The 25574-nt window shown below is 51.4% G+C and overlaps 1 protein-coding gene across 2 annotated transcripts in view; it reads left to right on the top strand.

Moving 5' to 3' along the window:
- Window positions 1–25574, top strand: part of ASTN2 (astrotactin 2) — a 592122-nt gene that overhangs the window by 132015 nt on the left and 434533 nt on the right. For both annotated transcript variants that reach the window (XM_043530271.1, XM_037879485.2), the window contains exon 3: window positions 7549–7933. In XM_043530271.1, the coding sequence (XP_043386206.1) occupies window positions 7549–7933 (385 nt within the window). The remainder of the gene's footprint in view (window positions 1–7548; window positions 7934–25574) is intronic.

Genomic DNA, 25574 nt, shown 5'->3' with positions numbered 1-25574 from the left:
ATTGTCATCAAGGACTTTGTAGCTCACATAAACTACACAAACTCTCACTCCGCTTGCCAGGCAGTGATGCGGGCTTGGAGGGAGCCCTCCTCTTTCTTTAATCCTTTGACTCAAATCTGCTACCCACAGATTTCTTGTCTCCCACATCCTCCACCAACTGCTGAGTCCTGGAGCTGCATTTTGTATCGGTGACTCATTTTACTCTTTCAAACTCTGGTTCCCCTTCTGCCATACCCGCTCCCCATTTGTGTTCCCCATCTACGTGGCCCAGCGGCCATCCATGTCGCGGGAGGTGGAAAAGTATTTAGCTGGTTCTAAATGGACACCTGTGGATGCCATTAAGATGGCTGGGCAGTCCTCCCAGAGCTCCTGCTACATCTGGCTGGCTTCACTTGTCCCCCTTTCCCAGTGCTAAGCAGTAGCTCTCGTGGTCTGAGTTTACCTCTCCTTTCCCTGACGTCCATGGTGACGCCCAATTCCCAAGCCACCTCTGTTGCAGGTAGACTTGGTTTATGCCCACTATCCCTAGAGCCCTGGAGCAGGGGGGAGAGCGCTCCCCTGCCCTCGCTGTGTGTTGGCAACTTGCAACGGAATTGCCTTCATCCTGATCCCCTTATCCCTGGAGCCTGACTTGTGAGCACCACGACTGTACGCAGGTCCATGCACACCCCAGGCCTCCGCAGCAGGAGTTAGCGTCGGGTGTTGCCTTCATGAGGGCTTCAACCAGTCCCTTGTGTTGGATGGGCTGAGGAAGCCTGCTTAGAGCGCCCTCACGTCTCGGCGGTCCCATTCCCCTTCGGGACTCGGCTGACTCTGGGGGCACGGAGCAGTGCAGGGAGAAGGACATTACGTGGGAGAATATGCATGTTCACAGCTCGGAGGATTAAAGGCCTGTGTTCTTATCACTGCAGAACAGAGTATTATAAATCCAGCCTCAGAATACCCAATCCCCTCGCGACTCGGCCATTGTTCGAGAATATTAAAAAGCCCTGAGACAGAAATAATCAGTTTCCAAATGACACATTGTCAAATAAAACATTTCTCATATTATCCATTCCTTCCCCTTTCTCTCTCCCTCTCCCTCAGTTGGATAATTTAACATGAAAAATAGATTAAAATGAGGCCGGCTTCAATGCCTCCTAAGTTTGACTTTTTTTTTCAGGAAGCTCTCCTATCTGTGTGTGTGTGGTGTGTAAACCGGGCGCTGTTCGCACTGAGGTCAGGGACGGAAAAGAGAATGAGCTGCAAATGAGGAGCTCTTTTTGTTTCTTTTTTTTTTAAGAGTGCCGCTCGGTAGCGGTGCCCGGTGTGCGATGGATTGCTTCCGCCAAGCACTGGCAGAGCAGGGAAGGCCTGGGGAGGTCCACTGAGTCTTCCTGGGACCAGCTGTGAGCAGCCCGCAGGGGCTATCGATCTGTGTCGAACTGGGGAGAGCAGGGGGCCTGTGGCTCTGGCCAAGAGAAGTCTCCTGTGCAGCGACAGGGCATGCGGTGCTGGCTCCGGGCAGCGGCCCCCGGAATGCTGACGGTTAGTATTCCTCGTGTGTGCTCCCCCAGCAGTCTGAGTACATGAGCCACGTTTCGCCACACATCGGGGGAGACTGCGTTGCTGCCCGCGGCTTGGGGCCTGGCTGCGCTCGGGGAGGGATTAAAAGGCCTCCTCCTTGATGTTTTGCGTAGGGGGAGGATTTGCACATTTCTGCCCTTTCCCAGCCGGCTTGAGTTGGTTCAGACCCCGCTGCCCAACTTGCTGCTGCAGGGGCACTCGAGGTCATGGGGGGGCCCCCATCCCATCAGGGACTGGCTGGAGTCTGTCACAAATGTAACAGGAAACCTCTATACAGTGTTCCCCTACTTCCCTGCACAAAGACACATCTGACCTGGCTCCCCACCTGTTCTCCCCCCCTTCTCTCCTTGGCAGAGCAGTTTGGTGCGGAGGAGGAGTTGGAAGAGAAAGCTGCCCTTGGCCTTGAAGACAAGGCATTCAACCAAGTGGTTTGGCAGGGGATTCACTTGCACCAGCCTTGTAATCTTCAATGGCATAGGCTAACTCCAGGCCGGAGGAGGGAACATCAGACTAATCATGTCTGTGGCTCTGTGCAGTTTGTGATATCCCTGAAGCAGAAACATCTCGGTGGGCCCAATACAATAGACTGACAATTTTATTTGTCGTGGTTCAAACTACTTCCCCAAACCACATCTGACTGCAGCAGCCGTGGGTGGACGCTGTGTTAATCTGGTGTGCCAGCTGCAGGCCCCTGGCAGCCAGAGTGGCTCCCCTTTCACCAATGGTTCAGATCAATGTCACATTTGATCCCTTCACACTTTTCCTTCCCTCCTCTGGCTCCAGTTGGCAGGTGCTTTTCCAATGGTAGGAATGTCCATGGCTGTCCAGGGCTTTTCCCCCCAGTGCTCAGACTTTCTTCTGGATCAGTCGCAGACCCCTAGGTAGGGAGAGGAAATGTCTGTGGAGGACGGTGCCTGCAGGGAACTGTTTGAACGGGGCACTGAGCATTAGGGCTGTCCGGAAAACCAGACTTCCGTTCTGAGAGACATCCCACCCCTGAAGAGCCACTAGCCCATTGGCTAGAGCATGCTCTTGGGAGAGCCAGGTCCAGAGCTGTGCTGTGCCTGTTTCAGCCTCCTAGAAATTCTCCCCAGTCTCCCCCGTCCCAGGTGAGGGCCCTGCGCCAGGCTGTTGGCTATTCTGGGGTGGGTGGGTTTCTGGTTTTGGCCAATAATTGCATCCTGAACCAGAGAAACCTTCCTGGTGAACAGACACAGGGACGTGTCTGAGAAAAGCTTCATTTTTGAGGAGTTGGCATTTTCTGAGGATGATTTCACGGAAAAGTTCCTGACCTGCTCTGGTGAGCGTATAAGGGGGCATGTCCCCTTTCCCTGTCTGAGCGGTAGGGCGTTAGGAGCAAGCAGAGGGCACTCTTCTTGGCTCCAAGTGTTAGGGCAGGGGGGAGCCTATCAGAGCTGTGGGGGGACACTTCGGCTATTCGAATGCACTCAGATCGCTGGGGTGTCCATTCCTGCTGTTGAGGAAACAGCCAGGTCCGGTGCTGAATGGTGCAGAGCTTTCACTGGCCTAAGGCAGCCTGAACATCTCCATTCCTAGCTTTCCAGCTGCCACTTTCACTCACGCAGCTTGATAGGTGGGTTCCAGTCTGACTCTGCCGCTCCTCCTAAGCTAACAGCCACGAGGCTGTGTCCCTGGGCTGGAGGTGGGCAGCAGGGATGATCTCCAGCAGGCCCTGCATTTAGACACCTGAACGCTGATACACAGCACTTGGGTAATGGAAAGCTCCTGCTGGCAAATTGCATGTGCTTTGCGGGAGGATCTCCTGTTTGCGGCCAGAGGCTAACACCCCAGAAGAGATTCTCGTTTGCCAGTCTCTGCCTGCTCCCACTTGGTTCTGAAGCCAGGGCGGGATGGGTGAGGGTGTTGTCTTCTAAAAATTCCTTTGTGTCTCCCGCTCCGCCCTTCTTATCTGATGGAGCTCAGAGCTCTGCGGCCTCATTCCTCGTAAATCCAGCCTACCTGCTTCCTACCTCCCCTTCCATGAAACTGACTGACCGGACAGCGTGAGCTCGTCCGCCGGCTGCTGCAGGAGCGTTGTGTGATGCCACAGGCAGCTCCGCTGTAAGGCCACTGGACGGTCATAGGACGTGCTGTACCTCGTCGTGCGTGAAGGCCGCCATCTTGGCTGACCTCAGGGTTGGACCGGGATGCTCCAGAGCTAAAATCTTGAGCTGCCACCGCTTGAGCTAGCGGTCTGTAGTGGAGGGGTTGTAAGAACTCGTATCCTCTGCACCTCAGCACGGAGGGGGACTTTTAAGACACCCACCGGTGGGTTACACATGCAGGATTGCTGCAGCTGAATGGCCACAGCGTCCCCAGGGGTTCCAGTCACTGCAGGGTGGGGATTGTGCATCGCCCTTATGTCATGGTGTCGCCATGTTGCCCTCCGGGGAGACCCTTGCTGCAGGGTCTCTGTGGCTGTGTGGTCGAGTGGATGAAGTGGTACAGCTGGGTGTGTCATAAATCAACAGGTGGAAACTCCCCACCCCCATGAATGACTCTCCCAAGAGGCCATGACCTGCCTGGATGCGGAGCTCCAAGAAACATTATAAATCATATCACTGTCATGCCTTAGAGTCCCAGTCATGGACTGGGACCCCATTGTGCAAGGCACTGTGTGCACACACACAGGGGAACAGAAGATGGATTCCCTCTTTTTCAAACTCTCTTGGGTACCCTTAGTCTCCCCTGATCCTGAGCGCCGAGGAAGAATCCTCACGCAGTCTGTGATCCTCCCCTTGTGTGCCCTTCTCCCAGTCACAGCTGCAGGAGCCTTTTCTGGCCACTAATGCGTTCGGTTTCCTGACAGACACTGTCTGCTAAATTGGGAAAGTCATGCTGAGCAAAGTCATTCCGCCTCCCTGAGCCCTTCTTCCTATTAGTGTCCATTACAGAACCAAATGAGAAAACAGATGAGGCTGGGGAGGGGATCCTAATGAGAGCTGCCATATTGCGTTTTTACGGCAGATTGGGCTGGCCCAGGAAAGCTGTGGGCTCCTCAGAGGCCCCCTCCTTATGGCAATCTTTCCTCGCCTCCTAATGCTGCTCCCTGGTGCTCCAGGCAACCAGCTGCTGGATTCATGACCAAATATACCATATACCACTGGAGAAGCAAAGGTCCAGGTGGTGCCCCCAGGACCTAGCAACCAAGGACTGCTTCGCACGCTTCCCAGCCCTCCACAACCAAACCAACACTTCCTGAGACTTCCCCCACGTCCCAGGGCACCCCGGGCTCTGAGCAGACCTCTCTATTCCTGATCTCTTTCCATCTCTGACAGGGACACTGCCTCCGTTACTCTTGGTAACTTAGAGGCCAAGAGGTTTTCCATTGGGTAGGGGTTGGGGGGATAAAAAAGCAGGTGTAACTTGTGGAAATAGGCTGTGGATGGGTACCTGTGCCTGAAGGCTGGGGGTGTGAGTGGCTTCTTTACCATACACAACACTGCAAGAGGACCCATTCCATCCACTATACACAAGCGTGCCGGCTGTGTATGTGTCTACCAGAAGCCACTAGGCGGGTTTGTGAGCGTGAGACCGTTCAGTTGTACATGAGTAGGACTTTGTGGGGGTGGACGGGTGATGCTCATCCACCCCACATGGCCGTGTGGGTTTTGGGGTGCACGGGGACCCATTCACCACACTCGTGACCTTGTGGGTGCGATTGTGAGATCCACCCACCATGCATGAATGTGCAGGGGGCGTAGGGGCGTGCTAGAAGACTGCCGTGCACGACCCTGTGGGTGTACGTGGCATCTCGCCATCTGCATCACGTGTGATATTGTGTATTCCTCGGCGGCTTTCTTTTGAAGTTGAGTGTGACTGCATTAGGGTGGAACCGGCTCAGAACACGGGCAAAGATTGCACTATTGTGAAAGCAGCGAGTGAGTCTGCTGGATCCATCCCGCTGTCGTTGGCTGAGGGTCTGTCTCCCAAGCTAACTCATCTTGTGAATCACATTTTTTAGACGCTAGCTTTTTATAGATTATCCTGTTTGTGTCTCAGATCTCTCTGTGCACTCACAGTGTTTTTACGGAATACAGATGAAATATTTACATGTCAGTTACACGGTTTGTAAAGTTCCTGGATTTGGGCATTCATTTTCCAATATAAATTCCTCCCCTGCCCCAGCAGTTACATGTCACGCTATAAAGCCCTGATTGTTCACACCACTCCTGATTTACCTGCCCTGGGATATTTGTCTGCCACAATACGAAACTGACTGGAAGCTGCAGCGGGGGTCTCAGAGCGGCTTGCAAATGGCAAGCGCATTTCTCTTGCCTGCCTGCGTTAGGTGCCCACTTGAAAGACAGACCTCCAGAACAGGTGCAGTGTGGACTGTGACAATGAAGACTTCTCCATTGCTGCCCAGCCTGGGTGACTTCACTTGGAGAGATCACCTCTGAGGATGGACCTGCATTAGGAAGCACTTTTACCACTGTTCCCATCAGTGCATCTGCCAGGAGGGCGTGTGCGATACTGTTTCAGAGGGGTAGCCTTGGGCTGAGGCACTGGGCCGGGAGGCAGTTGATCCAGGGTCAACTCTTGCCTCTGCCACAGCCTCCCCATCTGCAGAATGAGGAATAAAGCTTCCCTACCTGACCAGGGAGTGGGGAGGTAAGGATAAATTTAGTGATGGTGAGATGTTCAATGTAAATAATAGATATAAATATATAAATCCATTGCAGTGATATATTTGATAAGATCGTCTTTGGCTTGGAGAAGGAAAGACTGGGCCCCGGAATTGTCCGACTGGTTCCTGAAGAGCGGTGTTGCTCACCAGCTGTAGGAAAGGTGGCCCAATGGCGATGGTGCTAGTCTGAGATCCAGATACAATTCACTGCTCTGCCACAAACATTGCGTGACCTTGGGCAAGTCACTCGGTGTCTCTGTCTCCGCTCCCGAGCCGTACAATGTGGATAGCAGCACCGCCCTGCCTCCCAGGGGTGTTAAGGATAAATGCATAAATATTTTGAGGCCCTCCGATATCATGATAATGGGGGCCAGATAGGTACGTCTTCATTGCAGCTGGGAATGTGGTCTGCAGCTCATGCAGATGTACCCACACTAACGGTAATCTTGCTAGATGGCTAAAAACATCCGTGAGAGTGCAGGCTTCATTACGGGCTGGATATGCAAGTACGTTCCAAGGGTATAGTCCAGGCTGCCTCATCTTCAACTGCTGGTTTTATCCGGCTAACTAGGTTACAGCTAGTGCAGGTACGTCCACCTGAGCTGCGGTGTGGACGTACCCCTATCCTGTAAGTTCTTGAAGTGTGCGCTCTCCATTAAACACCTCTGTAATGGCACCCATGCAACCCCTCCAGTGTAGATGTGCTGGTAACCAGGATAATTCTCACTGGTGCAGCGCATCTAGTTTCGGGGGTTTGCAATGGTGGGGCACTTTGCTTTATCTTCATTCTGTTCTTAGATAATCGCCCCGTTGCTACCAGGAGGGAGTGGGAGCTATTGCAATATGTAGCTTGATATCTAATGAGTCAGATTAGCTGGATCAGCCGCTAATAGAATTGACCCTGCCCCATGGAAATTGAGTCCCATGCAGTTTGCTGTGCCGGCATCTTTTGGCTGAGACCTTCTGACATCCCCTCTGCTCTGCTGAGACTTCAGATCTTTCCCCCCCACCCCTGTTTTTTGGACTAAAGTGTTGGCCCTTTGTCCTTGGCCAGAAGCTTTCCTGCCCATGCAACATGCTGTGTGCTTGTTAGGTTTCCTGGCTGCTGCCTCCACCCCAGAGGTGGCTGCATTTCAGGAGCGAGTGTGTTGGTTTTCCTGACAGCTGGCACTTTGCAAAGTGCTTTGGGATCATCCCAGATGAAAGGGTGCTCCAGAAATGGGGGAGGAGGGGAGATGGTGATGCTGTCCTGGTCCCTTGCGGGGTCTGGAGGGAACAGAGCAATGCAAACTCTGAGCTTCTGTTAATGCTTCTCCTTTGCTCTCCGGCAGGGTGGCCTGATCGCTCTGCTTCTGCTCCTGCTGGTGTTCACGGTGGCGCTGTATGCCCAGCGGCGATGGCACAAGCGCCGCCGGATCCCCCAGAAGAGTGCCAGCACCGAAGCCACCCACGAGATCCACTACATCCCCTCGGTGCTGCTGGGCCCGCAGGCCCGGGAGAGCTTCCGCAACTCGCGCCTGCAGGCTCACAACTCCGTCATCGGCATGCCCATCCGCGAGACGCCCATCCTGGATGACTACGACTTCGAGGACGAGGACGAGGTCCCGCAGCAGGTGGAGCCTGGCGCGAGGGAAGACGAGTTCGGCAGCCAGGTGACGCGGACGCTGGAGAGCCTGGGCAGGGGCGGGGAGGAGAAGCCCGAGTTCGAGAAGAAAGGTTTGTCGCTTCCCTTCCTATTTACTCCCTCCCTGCTGGCCAAACAGCTGGCTCCCAAATGTACCAGAGGGTCATTAGGAGGTGGTAGCTGATCTCGGAGGCGCTGGTTGGCAGCCATCCCATTCATGGCCTCCGCTCTCCTCTTGCTCAGTCGAGTGCATGCTCTGAGACACCCAGCTTCAAATGCTTTAAAAAAAAACAGAATCGGGCAGCAGCCTTCGCGTAGGGAACCTGGCTGCTCGCTCGCTCATGTGCGACTGTACTGCAGGCATATTCTTGATCAGTGCTTCAAAGGGAGGAAACTCTCGCCAGGGCCTCTGATTCGGTGGTGGTTTTTGTTCACCATAGTGCAGCGAGGTCTCCGTGCCGTGTGTGCCGCATCGCAGCTTCTCGGGCGGGAGCCAGTCCTGGGTCTCGGGCGTCGTCTCCGTTAGCCTGTGGCCTGCTTTCCTGGCAAACCATCCTTGCCAGGGGTTTTCACGCTGGGGATTCTTTATAGCGTTAGCCGGGTGGAGCGCTGAAAGAGAGATTCTCATGCTTTAAAATAACACAGCCTAGCCTCTAACGGAGAGCTTTTCATCTTCAGAACACTTCGCAAACGCTGATCCTCACCCCCTCTCCTAAGATTGGTATTTATGAATATTCCCCATTTCTCAGAAGGAGGGGGAAACTGAGGCACAGTTTGGTAACTTGTCCTAGGCTGAAGAGGGCACTGGTGGGAGTGCCGCAGTTGGAACTCTGCAGCTCCTGGCTCTGCGATGACCAGGCCGTGTGATTGCACACACGTCCCTCAGCCAGCCTGGCAATCTCGCTTTAATGCTGATGATGCAGCATTAAAGCGAAGTACCAGAGAAACCTGTGTGCGTAGGAAGTTGGTGGCGTTACAGCTTCCCGTGCGTTTTACTTTATTTTCTCCCCCGTCAAATCCTCCTTGAAAAATGAATGGTCTGAAACCTTCCATTTCCAACAAGCGTAAGAATTTTCACCACCGCGTGCCCTGCCGGGCTAGCGAACTTTTAGCTGTAATTCTGTGCACGTCCAACACAACTGGTGCCGGCAGTGGTGGAAGCGGCAGTGTGGACAGGGATCGTAGGTCTTTACTGTCATCATGGATTGTACAACATGATGGTAGACAACCCTGAATGCCTGAATCTCACCGACACTACAGCTTCTGGTGTGGCGGCCACTTAGACTGGGTGCTCTGGGGCAGGGACGACCGTTCTGGTCTGCGTTGGTGCAGCGCTTTGTACAGGGGAGTGCTGGTTCGTGAATGGGGCTTGGAGGTACAATTGCAACAAAAATAATAAATAGTAATAACAACTTTAGAGCTGCGTGGATGGTGGATTATGGCTGCAAGTCTGATGGTTGTAGACAGATCTGTTAAGGCTGCAGCTTGACAGACAGACAGTAGCATTCCGGAAAGGGTGAACGTCCCACCTCAATTGGGTGTTAGCAGAGAGGCATTAATTAGGCCAGGCTGTATTCTGTAGTTTCTAACTGGGGGGTTAAGAAGTGTGCACACCTCTCTCCACATTGAGGGAGGGGGCGAATTTCAGAATAGATCTTTGGGTCTGCACTCCAAGGGAGGCGGACATCTGAGTGCTGGAGCAAGTCCCCTAAGCGCAGTCTTCCTGGAGCTGATCTGCAGCTGGGTGTGGCCCTGCCTGTGTGTGTTCGAGGAGGTTTTAAGAGCCTGGATCAGCAAGACAGGTTAAAGGGGGCCCACGCTGGCAGAACAGGTAGGCTCAGTGGTATCTCAGCGCATCAGGTGGCTTCCCAAGGGGTCCAACCCGTCACACAGAGATCCACAGCTGTTATGGTCTCTTGTGGGGGCAAGTGCCAAGAGAGCTACGTGCAGGCAAGTCTCTGTTGAGGCCGATGATTCTAGTGGCAGGTAGCTGTTGTGGGAGGCCAAAAGATGGCCAGCGTGAGGCGGTCTCTCGCGGGTTATAATGCGGAACGATCCCATGGACAGCATTGCAGACGAGAGCCGCCCCCCCCTTGAATTTGACCCAGAATTCAATGGGGAGCCAGCCCAGAGAATGGGGCACTGGGGCAATGTATTCTGATCAGCCTGTGTTATAGCTCTTTTAATGTGGTTCGTTTTGTACAGAATGTAGGGACAGAGGTACAATAACCAAGCCTGGTGGTCACCAGTGGGTGGATGGCTGTGTCTGAATCGCACAGTGTTTTTGCCCCCCATCTGTTAAAAAAAGGGGCTATTTGGCAGTCAGAGTGAGCTATTGGGGTATCCAGAAGCAGGGAGGGGTCCAGGTGAGCACAGGATTCAACATAGCTGTAGCGATCTCTGGGCAGGCTTTGCCGGTGCAGGTTGAGGATACAGATGTGACAAGTTATCTTCTATTCAGTTCTGTGACTACTCCCTGGGGAGAGGATATGAGAGAGAATGAACCATGCGTGACAGATGTTAGTGATGTCATTTAATGCACCTTGGGAAGGTTCTCAGATGCTACAGTCATCAGGGAGGTGTAAAAATCTATCTAGAATAGAGCAGACTGACTCTTTAGTTCTGCTCTCAACTTAAGATACAATTCACTCTGCCAGACCATGTGTGTTTGGAGGAACTGAACTTGGGGAGACAATCCAGCTTTGCTCCTGCATGCTCCCTGTTAGGTGTGGGCTTTCTAGGCAGTTATTTGGATGAAGATCTGATAAACTGCACAATTGGTGGATTTGTTTCTCCTGCACAGAAGGGAAAGCGCTTTCCCCAGAGTGCTCTGGCTAATGCACATTTGATTGCCTGCATTTTTAAAGCCTGTCTCTCCAAAACAGTAACACCCACCTCCGCTTATTGCAATGTCATTTTAAAACATATAATATCATTAACCTGCAGCACACAGTAAAATACATCCAAATAAACAAAAGCAAAGTGCATTTGTTCTACCTGCTAGCAATATTTAGGGCAGGAGTAGATCGCAATGCTTCACAAGTTCCCCTCTCAAATGGAGTGGGAATAACTTTTTCCTTTCCTAGCGCCATCATTCTCGAAGCTAGGAGGCTTTGATTCAGCATGTAAATGCTTGCAAACTCCATTCAAGTGTGAGGTCGCTGTTAATATTATAGGAAGCTCAGTTTGCAACCAAGAGCCTTAAAGGCGGTAATGCCTGGGTGTCAAGACTCTGGAGTTCTAGTTCTGTAGCTGACTTACCCTGTGACCATGGGCAAAATCACCGAGGGCCTGATGTTCAGAGATGCTGAGTCATCAAAGTCAAGTGGAGCTATGGGTGCTCAGCAGCTTTGGAAATCAGGGCCCTAGAGTCCCGGGCGCGGGGCCGGGAGCCGAATCCTGGGGCCGGCAGCTTGGACCCTGGGTATGGGGCCAGCAGCTGGGACCCTATGCAAAAACTGCAGCACCCCTGCACTCCTACTTCCTATGCCTATGCTGTTGTGCTCCAATGAGCATGTAGATACCCCAGTGCCCTTTTACAGCCCCTAGGTGCCGATCTGAGCAGGTCCTTTCAGCACCCTCCGTTGAATGCACTTGCCAGATATCGGGCCTACAATGTTAACAAAACGCTTCCCTGGTTCTTCCCTTTGTGACAGAATCTTCGTGTGCCATGCCTGCATTTGCTTTTTTATTCTTTAACATTCTCTTGTTTGTTTTGCTTTTTTATACATTATTTAGGGTTGTATGGGTTGGAAAAGACAGAAATAACTGAATTTTCAATAGTTTTGAGAGCAGAACGGTAAACAAGATCTAGGGCAGAATATTAAACTCTGCGAGGGTTTCAGGAATTGGTGATAAAATATGTTTTACATTGACCGGTAAATTTCCCTTCTGTATGGCTTCTAATAGCCGATCTGCATTGCCAAAGATGCCTGCAGACGTCTATTAGCCTTGGGTTGTGTAAGCAAATGTTACCGACTGTTCAGTTTAAATTAATAAACTTTTTTTGTTTCAATTACCCTTCTCCATACCTTACTCCATGAAGTGGCCTTAGGCTGTAAGAGCGGAGCTGAGGGGAATCTAAAACTAAAAGGGGTAGGGGGAACCCCGCTCAGAAATTACGTCGCTTTCCAAGTACTTTAACCAGAGGTATCTGTGGATTTGGATTGATCCTGTGATCTAGCTACTGTGCAAATGACCTTGCCCAAGACAAGGCAGCTGAGGGAAAACCTGGGAAGATATTCAGAGCAATGTGTGGATACAGCCTTGTCTTTCCCATTTGGCCTTCTTGACCCCCATGGCTCAATCCTCATCTGTCACTTTGAAATGGAGTGCCCCAGCACTTTGTTGTCAGGATATCGCTGGAGCAGCCCTGTCCTGTGCTCTTGGCTCTCCTTAAATTCCCACTGATGTAATGGGGCTTTTGACCTCTCGGGTGATGTAAGATTTGGCCCATGATTGGTGCAATTTAATTTAGTCCCATTAACTAAAGTGGGAGTGGCAGGCGCTCAGCACCTCTGAAAACCAGGCCAATAAGATGCCCTTAGCAGGAGATTTTTCAAAGTATGTGTGCTACTTTCCTATTACAGCCACCCTAGACTCATGCCAGTAAGAGGTTTAGCTCGCCTGCCCCCACTGGTACATTAGTCTGTTTTTTACTAAACAACTGCCTGTATTTGCCAGGCACTCCTGGTCTGAGCCAAACGCCTGGCACCTGGATTGCCAAGGAAAATCTTGGTGCATTAGGCCCAGATCCTCAGAATTATTTAGGCACCTAGCTCCCACTGATTTCATGGATCTAGGCCAGGGGTGGGCAAACGTTTTGATCCGAGGGCCACATCTAGGTATGGAAATTGTATGGCAGGCCATGAATGCTCACAAAATTGGGGATTGGGGTGCGGGTGAGGGCTCTGGCTCGGGGTGTGGGCTCTGGGGTGGGGCTGGGGATGAGGGGTTGGGAGTGCAGGAAGATGCTCTGGGCTGGGACTGAGGGGTTCGAAGGGCGGGTGGGGGATCAGGGCTAGGGCAGGGGGTTGGAGTGTGGGAGGGGGTCAGGGATGCAGACACTTACCTCAAGCAGCTCCCAGAAGCAGCGGCACGTCCCCCTCCAGCTCCTATGTGGAGGCGCGGCCAGGCAGCTCTGCATGCCTCCCTGTCCGCAGGCGTTGCCCCTGCAGCTCCCATTGGCCATGGATCCCAGCCAATGGGAGCTGCGGGGGCTGTGCTTGGGGTGGGGGCAGCGTGCAGAACCCCCCTGTTTGCCCCTACTCATAGGAGCCGGAGGGGAGACATGCCGCTGCTTCCAGGATCTGCAGGGAGTGGGGCAAGCCCCCAACCCCGCTCCCTGGCAAGAACCTGGCCTGGTGAGGCCTCATCTGGAGTACTGTGTCCAGTTTTGGGCCCCACACTACAAGAAGGATGTGGATAAATTGGAGAGAGTCCAGCGGAGGGCAACAAAAATGATTAGGGGTCTGGAACACATGACTTATGAGGAGAGGCTGAGGGAACTGGGATTGTTTAGTCTGCGGAAGAGAAGAATGAGGGGGGATTTGATAGCTGCCTTTAACTACCTGAAAGGGGGTTCCAGAGAGGATGGTTCTAGACTGTTCTCAGTGGTAGAAGAGGACAGAACAAGGAGTAATGGTCTCAAGTTGCAGTGGGGGAGGTTTAGGTTGGATATTAGGAAAAAAATTTTCACTAGGAGGGTGGTGAAACACTGGAATGCGTTACCTAGGGAGGTAGTAGAATCTCCTTCCTTAGAAGTTTTCAAGGTCAGGCTTGACAAAGCCCTGGCTGGGATGATTTAATTGGGGATTGGTCCTGCTTTGAGCAGGGGGTTGGACTAGATGACCTCCTGAGGTCCCTTCCAACCCTGATATTTATGATTCTATGAACTCAAGGGGTGGATTAAAACATCTGGAGGGCCGGATGCGGGCCTCGGGCCGTAGTTTGCTCACTCCTGATCTAGCCCTTAGGGTATAAAACTGGCTGCCTTTTCCCCGTTCTGCCTTTCCTGCATCACCTCTCTACCCATCAGCCTGGTCCCCAGCCCACCTTGTAGCAGGCAGTCAGGTCTCGAGAGGCACCACTAGGCTGGAACGATGCTATCCCAGCTTTCCAGTGGGTAGTTTAGCATCCAAGGAAGATGGTTCTCGCAATGCAGCATTTTAACAATGCACCGGCTGGGACTTGTCCCCAGGCTGCAGACAGTGACATGACTAAAGCTGCCCCAAAAGACTCTTTTGCATGTCAGTCCCCAGCAGTAACTGCCCTGGAGGGTGAATCAGATGAAGCTGAGGCATTTGCTGTTCCTCTTACTTTCTCATACGTGGCCTGGCACTTGACAGGTGTTGTGTGCAGTCAGCGCAAAGTGATTAATTGGGGGGTAAGAGGTTTGATGAATGCTGGATGCCCATGAGCTCAGACCCATGGGTGTGCTAGCTTGGCAGGAAAGGGGCCTTGTGGCAGTGCAGTGATGGAAGCTCCCCTGTCATTAGGAATCCATGCACACCACACCGGGCAGCCACCAGCTGTTAGGATCAATGGCACTTTCCTGGAGGAGTAGCATTTCCCCCCCTGCTTTGTTTTCATTTGATTAGAGAGGGGGGGTCAGTTTGCCAATCTCGAGGAGGATTCTGGCTGCATGCAACATCCAGCCCGATGGAGAAACCTCTGCCAGGCTTGGGATATTATTTAGAAGAAATGTCTATTTCACAAACCATAGGTGTGCTGAGCAGAGGGTGCCATAGGGCCAAGGGCTTTCGTGGTGCATGGCAGCTAAGCAAGCAGGAAACGAGCCCCCACGTGTGCTACTTGAACTGCTGAAGTTGGAACCCAGTGCAAACGAACACAGGCGCAATGCATGCAATGGCAGTTGGCAACAAGCACATCTGAATGATACAGTTAATGAAATTACAGGATCTGACCTGGTATAGGGCTCTACTATGGATAGATAAACAGCAGGGCAAAGGTGAGATGTTTCTTTTTCCCAGGCAGCAGACTTTAATCTGGACACATCATACACTTCTGTCAAGGTTCCTTCCCCACTCTGAACTCTAGGGTTCAGATGTGGGGACCTGCATGAAAGACCCCCTAAGCTTATTCTTACCAGCTTAGGTTAAAACTTCCCCAAGGTACAAACTTTTACCTTTTGTCCTTGGACCTTATGCTGCCACCACCAAGCATGTTCAACAAAGAACAGGGAAAGAGCCCACTTGGAGACGTCTTCCCCCCAAAATATCCCCCCAAGCCCTACACCCCCTTTCCTGGGGAAGGCTTGATAAAAATCCTCACCAATTTGCATAGGTGAACACAGACCCAAACCTTTGGATCTTAAGAACAATGAAAAAACAATCAGGTTCTTAAGAGAATTGTAATTAAAGAAAAAGTAAAAGAAAAACCTCTGTAAAATCAGGAAGGGAAATACCTTACAGAGTAGTCAGATTCAAAACATAGAGAATCCCTCTTGGCAAAACCTTAAGTTACAAAAAGACACAAAAACAGGAATATCCATTCCATTCAGCACAACTTATTTACCAGCCATTTAAACAAAACAGAATCTAACGCATATCTAGCTAGATTACTTACTAACTCTTTACAGGAGTTCTGACCTGCATTCCTGCTCTGGTCCTGGAAAAAGCATCACACAGACAGACAGACACCCTTTGTTTGTCTCTTCCCCCCACCCCTCCAGATTTTAAAGTATCTTGTCTCCACATTGGTCATTTTGGTCAGGTGCCAGCGAAGTTATCTTAGCTTCTTAACCCTTTACAGGTCACAGGATGTTGCCTCTGGCCAGGAGGGATTTTATAGCACTGTATGCAGAAAGGTGGTTACCCTTCCCCTTCATATTTATGACAACTTCTATTAACATGATAACTAGTATGCAACATCATTTTTTATTAAAAAAAACCCATGCCCCAGAGCCCCATTGCAAACCTAAAGTAAACTAAATTAGAACTGCAGTAGGAGTAGACCTGACCTGGTGACACGGCAGAGAACCCGGATGAATTTAGACAGAAGAAAATCCTGTGTATACCGCTCATGGGAGAGAAATACAAACAGGGTTTATTTTTTTAAAGAAGCGTATCCGTTGGGAGATCGCATTAGCCAAGTAGATGGTTTATGGGTAATGAAGGGGGGTTGGTGGGATGGGATGTGGGACTCAGGGGAAACTGGGTTGGTGGGATGGGGTCTTTTCTGCATTCATCAGGGTAGCAGGTTGGGACAGTTGCCGCTCTGCATGGCATTGTAAGTTTCGGAGGTTTGGCATGACTGCAGTCTCTGGGGTCTGTGCTTTCTTTGGGGGTTGGGTGTGGTTAGGCAGTGGTGCATTTTGAGAAGTAGGCATTTTTATTCCCCTCCACATTGGGATCTGGTTCAGATTGTGCTTGTGGCCTTGGGTTTCTTCCCCACCCACTCCACCTCTTGGTCTTTCAGTTCCTTTCCTTTGCCATCTCTCTGTGACACGTCTCCGCCCTGAACGGTAACTCGTCTGTCCAAGCAGAGGAGATGCCAATACTGCTTGTGATTTCTGCCCTCTTGTATCTCCTCTTACGTGACGGCCAGAAGCACGCTTCCAATGGGAATTCCTAATTTACTTGCTGTTAGCTTTTAACACCTTTATCTCTTCTCTCTACCAATAGCATCCACTCCTACAGCAGCATGAGCAGTCTGTTTCTTTGTTGCTGTTACATTGTCCAGCCACGCGATAACCAACAAAGGTTTCTGCTCTTACTGTGACTGGGAGAGATTTGTAGCAAAGGGTTTTGAGTCCAGTCTATCACTGGGAGCAGGATCGGACCCTGTGATGTGGCAGAGAAGCTGCATCAGTTACCAAGGTATGGGGGGGGGGGGGGAGAAGTGAGTTTGATTTAATGCTAAATATGAACTGTGAAGCAACAGTGAGAATGGAGTGAGCCACAGGTTTCTGGGCCAAACACCCTTTGAAGAAGGCTTGGTCTGGGGGACAATCAGCACAGAAATAAGATTTTCACTAACTTTGAAAACATCCTCTGTGAAATCTTCTTGGTACTTGCTGGTTCACTGAAGAGATCCCAGAATGCAACGTCACCGGTGCTCAGATATTATGGTGATGGGCTCTGTATAAAAACCTAACCAGGATGGAAAAGAAGAATTAAAATATGTCAGGATTGTCACTGTAACCTGCCATCTGTTTCCTGTTCAGCGCTGGCAGAGGTGCTGTTTGCAGTCCTGGATTCTTCCCCTCCCCAGCATGAGAAGCCAGTGGTTCAGAAAGGAGTGAAGTCTTTGCCTGAACAGGTTCTTCTGAGGACCGAGGGAGCCAGAGTTGCTGCATGACCAATATTCACGTGAAATTAAAGGGTGTTTAGGAATAGCAGCTGCAATAGCAAAAAACAGTCATCTTCCGTTTTTTCAGTAGCAGCCAAACGTCTTGGCTCGTGTCTCCAGTAATTTTCAGGCGTGCCTTCCTGCCCACTTCGCAGGCTCCAGAATGTGTGTATTGCCTGCAAGCCCAAAGATGAGTTATCAGCACAGATCCAGTTGGTTGATGCAGTCAGTGTATCAGGACAGTCACCTTGCGCTGACAGCAGAGGTCTGTAACTCACCTCTCCTGGGTTCTGGGTCTGGGTTTGCTTCTGACCCACTGTGTTGCCTTGAAATATCTGTGTTTGCTTAGCTCTCTCGTGGAGGGGAGACAACACTTGTTTCCCTGCAGCGGTGCTGTGTGGCTTAACTGTTTATAAAGCATGTGGTGTTTCTACTCAGGGAAGGGAGGTAACACATGGCACAGGGCAGCAGCAGGGTTGGGTCAGTAAGAAGTGCTGGGCTGGAAGGTGGGAAATTTGGGTTCAATTCTCTGCTCTGCTACAGATTTCCTGTGTGACCTTGGGCAAATCACTGAGTCTCTCTGGGCCTCAGTTCCTCATCTGTGCAATGGGGATAACAGCACTGCCCTGCCTCCCAGGGGTGTTGTGAGGAAGAATACACTAACAGCTGTGATGTGCTCAGATACTAGGGTAAGGGGCCATATAAAGTAGATAGATAAGCAAAAGTTCCTTGCATGCACCTGCAAACAAAAATGGGAGAGGATAATACTCAGACTTAACTCTTTCATCAGCAGATCTCCAAGGGCTTTACAAAGGAGGTCAGTATCATTATCCCCATTTTACAGATGAGGAAACTGAGGCACAAAGGGGACGTGACTTACCCCAGGTCAGTGGCTAAGCTGAGACTAGAACCCAGGTCTCCAGAATCCCACTCCAGTGAACAAAGTACTAGGCCATATGTTGTGGTGTCAAAGTGTACTCTCAGGGGTGCAATGGGGCATGATCCCAGCAGTATGCAAAGTTCACTGGCAGGACAAAGACTCAGGAGCTCTGCAGGGGGCGTCTGGGGAGCTTTGAGATGGGAACAGGCGTTCTCTGAGTGCAGCCTGTTCCTGGCTCGGACTCTCTGCTGAGTTCGAGAGTGTACAAATGAATCATAATGGACAGGTGGGGGGCAAAATATTAATCAGAGGCATTTTGATCCTAAAAAAAAACAAAACAAAAAAAATTCTGGTTCCAATTTTTGCTTGGCTGCATGGGTACATAGCCACCTGGCTAAGAGGGATCAGAGCATCAGTTTGGTATCTGCTGTATCTTGGGACTCCACCCTGCTCTAGCAGTTACCAAAAAGACCCATGACCCTATTTATATTTGACCAGGCCTGCTCTGGATCCAGTCCCTGCAAACTTCCCCCCGTATTTTATAAAGACTGTTTAAAGACACAGTCAAAATGCCTGCATGGATGGCGATTCGACTATTCTAAGCAGCCCTTTGATTCCTGGTTAAAACATCCCATTGCAAATTTCAGCCTAGAAAAAAACCAAACCTTGGCCTCTATGGGATAAGAACTAGGCACAGTTCATTAAAGCAAGTGCGTAGTGCTATCTCTATTCAGCAAGCACTTATGTGCTTCACCTAAATCAGTGGGAGTTAAGCCTGGGCTGGAGTGCTTTTCTGAATAGGGCTGTTCTGTTCAATCAGGGACATTATTTGCAGGAGTTATAATGGTTGTGGCTTCAGGCCCTTTAATTTTGTAGCAACGCTGATTGAACGTAATGTTGGGGGGTTTTGTTTGTTTTTGGGGGGAGGTGGGGTTTTGTTTTAACTTGCTGAAGAGAACAACTGCTTTCCAGATCCATCCACTTGGTCCTAATTAATACGTCAGTTGCCTCTCTGGCTTGAACGGACAGCTCCTGTGCTGGGCTTTTGGGTTTCTTCTGATCACCCCCTTCAGTGAACTTGATTGCTTCAGTCTCCAGTTTGGATCGCCCTGGGGACTTGGGGGGCAGCTTGTGTTTTATTCTGGAGGGAGGGTTGAGTTCATCAAGCAAAACAAATGGAATTGGATGGAAAGAGGCTTTTTCCCCCGCTTAATGAGCCAAGCAGGAGGAGAGGCGTCTCAGTAGAAATGAGGCGAGCGGCGAGGAGGCAGGGGGAAGGCTTGGGGATCCTGCGGGCTGTTAGTGCTGCAGGGTGGCATTGGCTCCTTCTCCCAGCGATCCATTCCTCATGGGGGAACAGGCGCCGGCTGCCGGGAGAGTGGTGTGAATGGTGAAACTGGTGTCTTCCCTGGAGCAGGTATCTCCATTCCACAGCCGGGAGAGTGCCGCTCGGGTGGGGGTGGCAACAGGGAGGAAAGGTGGGTGTCACCCTGGTGGAACTGCAACACCCTCCCCACCAAGGCTGCCCGACAGCCTGTCTTGCCATGCTGCCTAGGGCCAAGCTCTTTTAGGGACGGAGGGAGAAAGGAGCCGAGGGTGGGCTGGCTGGCTGGAGAGAGTGCGCATGGGGGCAGCGGCGTGCTAGTGGGGAAAGTGTGGGGGGGACCACCAGTGGCAGGGAGATAAGGGAGGGATTTGTTCACTTGACTTATTAAAGCAGCATTTGAGTAACCAGGGAATATTGCTGTGTCCACGTCTTCCTTTAAGCCTCCATGCTGTGAGGAGGGGAATGGGGGACGGGCGGTCATCGGGACAGTCTCTGTCTTTGACCCACCTGCTCTGAGCAGCTTTACCAGGCTTGGCGGGGAAGGCGTGAGTGCCTTGTCTGCTCTAGCGTCCTGCCAGGGTCCCGGGGACACAGGGCAGCAGCCGGGAGCTTTGTGGAGCTGCTGCTGAGCCAGCGTGTCCATCGGGCGTATCTATGTTGTGCCAGCGTGTGTCTAATGGCTTCATTATGGCTGGAGCAGCCCAGCGGGGACTTGCTGTGTCCCGCAGCAGATGCTGTTGTGAGACTGCTCAGAGCTTGGATTTCCTGGAGTGTGTCCCCCCCCGCCCCCTTCTCTACCTGGTACCCTTCGGCAATTGTATTTGACATGGAGAGCGAGGAGGGGAGAAGAAGGTGGAATGCTGATGCTGCTGATCACTTGGAGGTCACAGAAGGGTAAAGGACCATTGTAATGTGTTCCCCTTCCAGGCAGAACCGCTAGCCAGGATAGCCCACCCCCCTCCAGACATTGCTTCCTGAGCAGCAATTCAGCTATCCTTTGCTTGGTTAGTTTAAAGTGAAAGTTCTTCCTCTGCCGGAAACAGAGATCAGCCTTCTGCCCCCTCCTCCCACCTCAGTACCTTAACAGGACGTACAACAACTTTGGGTACATTGGATGTGTTTTTTGAATTTCGTAGCTGAGCTCCTGGGACAGAGGCATTGGCTATTTCCATTAGCAGTGGGCATAGCTATTCTCCACTGGCTTTTACCAGCCAGGAGGGACATGGCTCTGTTTCACTAGTTAGCAATATATATTTTTCAGGGTTTCTTGAGTGTCAGCATAACTGCATTCTTACAACGAGTTGCACTAGCATAACTACGGGTTTCAGAGTAACAGCCGTGTTAGTCTGTATTCGCAAAAACAAAAGGAGTACTTGTGGCACCTTAGAGAATAAATTGGTTAGTCTCTAAGGTGCCACAAGTACTCCTTTTCTTACTGGCATAACTGTATCGATTAAAAATACCAGACCTTTCCCTGATGTAGTAACAAGCATGTCGACCAGGCTTAAGCCTGGTTCAGACGGATATGAGTGTCCACACACAAAGATGCACTGGTTGAGCAAAACTGGTATAAAATTCCACCTTCAGTTCTATTAGGACTGCTTAGGGAGCAGGCTGAAGAGACATCAGGCTGGTTTCTAAAGTGCATACAGCTTCCCATGAGGAGTCAGCAGTAGAGTGAGGTGAAAACGTCCTTACAAAACCCCCCGGCCCCTGAGTCTCTCTTGACTTCAGGTCTTGTAACAAATTAAAAACTCCAAGAGCCCTGGAAAGGCTGGAAGTTTTTGTGCCAGGGACTTTTATTGACTGTAGCACCTAGCCTGATGGGGCTCTGACCTGGTTGTGCCAGTAAGTGCTAACACAGAGTCAATGATTCCAAGCAACTGCTTTGCGAGTCAGCCAGGCGGACCGAGGCTGGTCTGGTTTCACAGTAGCACGGGGGGTATGTTTGCCTTCGAGTGGGCGGAGTGACTCCCAGCTCGAGAAGACATGCCCGGGCTAGCTCTAATAGAGCTGGCATGCTAAAAGTAGAGTGTAGCCGCGGTGGGACAGGAGCCGGGAGCGGCTGGCCGAGCTGAGTATGTACCCATTTGAGATGCTAGGACTGTCCTCGGCGTGGTTTGCTCCTCCCGCCGCTGCAGCTAGCGTACCAGCCTGCTCAGAGCTAGCGTGGACACGTCTCCCCGGGCTGGGATTTGCCCCCATACCTCGAAGTACAGGCATCCCCTAAACGACAGTCGCAAGGTCTCCTTCATTGAGTCTGAAGAGAAGTTCTGTGTGTAAACTGAAGCGGCGTAACCTTCTTGCCAATGGAATCAGCAGCTCTTTTGATGTCTGCGGGGCGGGCGGGGAGGTCATGTCAGACCCTAGCTGCTGGTTGGGAGGCCGTGGTGATTTCGTGTATGCATGAGATAACAATTAATTCCCTTGGTGTCTGAAACGCTTTTCATCCAAGCAAAATCAGAACTACATGGATGATAAGCTGTGAAACGTTGGCTATCCAAAGAAAACAAGCCGTCAGGAACGATATAAATATAAATCCCAGGCTGGCATTGTTCATCACTTTGTACATAACTATGAATGTTTGATAAAGCATTTACATTATTTATGGCCCTGTCGCTGCTGCTAGCTAGGTTGTAGGCAGAGTGTTGACCAGCACTGGCTTAGAGATGTTCTTTCCCTGATGCAAAGAATGGTATTTTCTGTCCCCCTTTGGATACGTCTACACTGCATCTGGGAGCAAGCCCAGAGACTTATGTTGCAGGGCCTCATGTTAGGGTGCTAAAAATAGCTAGGTAGATGATGTGCCTTGGGGTGGAGTTCAGGCACTCCAGCCTGGGGTGTGAGCAAGGATGGGTCCTTTTCGCTCTCTAAGTGCTTCTCTTAGGGGGTCAAGTTTCCGGGAACTCTTAAACCCCCTCCCTGTGGTCTGGCCCTGGCTTCAGAAACAGTCTTGCGAGCAGACTTTCTTAGGGGGAAGGTTACGGTGAAAGGAGTGGCTATGCCAATTCCAGCAGTATCTGCTTTGCTCCCTGTCCTTATCCTCCTTCTGTCCGTCACATTTCACTTGGGTGTAGCACTGGTTCTGCGTCCGTCTTGTCAGTTCACTTGTAAGGATGATGGATCGAGGATCTACCGGCAGCTTTTGATGTCATTTATCCTGAGGCAGTGACCTACGTGAGGGACTGGGAGGGTAGAGCGCATTGCTAAAACTTGACTCCTTTCACTCAGTAGGGAGTGGTACTAGGGCAGCGACTCATCCCTATAGGGTGCCACAGGGTTCTGGTGCCCCTCTTGCTTTGTGTATTAGGTGGTAAGGCATTGTGAGACACAGTGTGGCTGACACTGCTTAGATCTGGCTTCTTCTGGTAAACCTGGAAATAGTGGCTTCCTTCCCCTCACAGTCTGAGAAAGGGACCTGGGTGAAAGCTAGATCGGCACAGCTGTGTCCACCCTGAGAGATGCATCTATGGCAACCTAAGCCCCGGTGTAGACTGCGTTAGCTACTACCTCTTGTGGAGGTGGATTAACTACAGTGATGGGAGAACCCCTCCTGTCGCTCTAGTGAGTGTCCATGCTGAAGTGCTTCGGTGGTGTATGTATAGACATAGCCTGGGTCTGGTTGCTCGAACCAGCTGTTCGTAGGCAGGGGGAAGCCACCCAGGGTATGTGACATTGCTGTGAGTGTATGTAACCACAGCCTGTCGAGGTCGTGTCCGATCTTGGCTTCTTCTGGGTTCCCAGGTTGTACTGGTAGGCAGAAATGCTTTCATGGGCCAGAAGACGGTGCTTTCTGCTGAGATGGGGACCTCGCCAGGGCTGTCTTGAGCACAGAAGTGACAGAGCTGCCATCCTGTAACAGACCTTTACAGCTGGCTCCCCTCGCAAACCACTCTGTTGCTTTGGCTAGTGCAGAATAGATCTCCCTACTTTTCACATACAACAGACGAGGGATGAGAATGCCACTTGCCCGCTGCATCTGATAAAGTTAGAAATACAAAAGACTTCTTGTTCCGTCTTCCTGCCAACACAGGATTGTTCCCTATTGTATGTTTACTCGTGTTTCCCCAGTGGGGTTTTAAACATCCAGAACAATTTGGCTTCTACTACTTCCTATGGGAGAGTGCTCTTCCACTTTGGGAATTGAACAGATCAAGGGAAGATTTCTCCTGACATTAAGCGTCACTTTTCCATGCTTTAATATTGAAGATACGTGCCAACTTGCACTCTGCAAGGAACATGATCTCCAGGCATACCCAAAGCAAGAATCCTAGCCCTGAATACGCAAGTCACCTCTCCTTAAGTCACCAAGCCACCAATTTCCTGTACCTCAACCTTCCTCCCACACGGTGCCCCCCGTACACGGTTGAGATGGCAGCTCTCTGGCTGATTGTTAATTGCTTTTACTAAGATGTTTTGCAATGCTCTTTATGGTGCTTTATTCTGTGTAACTTACGTGAAGAATTTTGTTGTGTGTTTGTACAGCGCCTAATGTAAGGGGTCCATGATGAAGGCTCCCGGGTTTTACTGCAACAAAAACAATAATACTTTGCATTGTATTTCTTTGAGTTACTGTCCTTCCTTTTTGACACACGGCTTGCTTCAGCTCATCCATTCTCAGCTCCCTCCTCAACATGTGCACAGGCTTCCACAGGGCAGTTGCACAGGGGGAATGGTGCTGGCATTTGTTTGCCAGCTGGGCAAGGAATAAGAAAGTTTGAAGAGCAAACTTGTTGGCAAAAAGGACAAACTGCTGGGGAGCCCCTGTGCCCGCTCGTCCTGGCTTGGCTATCGCACCAGGGTCTCTGGAGCAGAAAACAGGGTGGTGGCCGTGTTGCAAATGTTTTGCAGTTCTGCTGGGGAGAAAGGTGAAGGAGCCCGAGAGAGGATGAGCATGTGGGAGGTATCCTGGCGGATGGAGAGGGAGGGATGCTAAGGTCAGGCTGCATTACAGAGGGTGGCGGATAGGCGTTCTCTCTACATGAACTGTCTGTTAACCACATCAAAACCGATTAGGTGCAGGTTCACTCTGCGGATTTAGGCCAAGCAGCAGGAACCAAATGGTGATGGCCAAGCTGCTGATTCTATTAATAGATTGTAAAGCTAGAGGGACCATTATGAGCATTTAGTCTGACCTCCTGCGTAACACGGTTTGGAGACAGTGATGACTGGTCAAGGCCTGGTAACAGCCCCAAAGGTCTCAAGACAAGGATCTGTCTTCTCTCCCCCACACATCCACCTTCCGTAGCAGGGCAGAGACAGGGCATGTGCCCGTCGGTGAGGGAAATGCACTCCCTGGGCTTTGGCAGAAAGAAGCATCATTTACGGCTATCAAAGCAGACAGGCTGATCCTTCCAGAGTGACAAGCATCTGAGCTCCAACCCAGGTGTTTCCAGCTGCAGTGCCACCTTCTAACTGGCATAGGCCTGCTTTAGGTTTGCATTTTTGTCCCTAACCAGGAGGAACAGTCTGTTTGCTCTCCTAGCATCTCCTGGGGTGAATGGGCACCATGGGCAGCGTCTGCCCGAGGGCTGCAGACAGCTGCCTGGATTGGCACCATGGTGGGATTCCACAGAACAGAGACCCATGCTTTCAAGCTCTGCCATCGTCTGGCTCTGGCAATGTGATGCCTTTCCAGAGCCATCCTGTTGGCTCTCCTTGGGCAGTGCTGAGATGGGGATCCGGTAGGTGGACTTCTCCCCTGTGAGTCAGTCCCGAGCATGGGGTGAAGGACCTCCGGGCTGCTACTGCTGGAGGTACCCTCCCTGAGATCCCCACCCCGCCTCTTCTTTGGGCCCTTCCTTTCCATTTCACAACCCCTTCCTCGGAGTCATCCTGCCATGACTTCCAACAGCTGTGTGCAGCGAGGCCGCTGACAGTGAGAGTCCACTCCACCTTAGGGGCCCCCAGATATATTAAAAAAGACCCTGAATTCGAAGATACCGCCAGAGGTCTGGATAAGCTCTAGGAAGGATGGCTGTTTCCCTGGGTTGGAGAGGTTCTGCTCCGGCACAGAGCAGGCTCTGGTATGGCCGGCCCAACCCTTTCCCCAGCCAGCACTGGTCAATGGGAAGCGCACGTTCCCTCACCTCCCGAGGATGCTGAAAGTCTCTAGTGCCGGCCACCTCATGCCCTAGAGGATCAAGAGCGCGTTCTGCAGGGACAGAGGTGGGACTTTTCTCCCTGGCTCCACAAGGCCTAGGGGCCCTCATTC

Source organism: Chelonia mydas, chromosome 16 (genome assembly GCF_015237465.2).
Source record: "Chelonia mydas isolate rCheMyd1 chromosome 16, rCheMyd1.pri.v2, whole genome shotgun sequence".
Lineage (NCBI taxonomy): Eukaryota > Metazoa > Chordata > Testudines > Cheloniidae > Chelonia > Chelonia mydas.
Note: the sequence above shows the minus strand (reverse complement) of the source record. Positions and strands in the feature narration are given on the sequence as shown.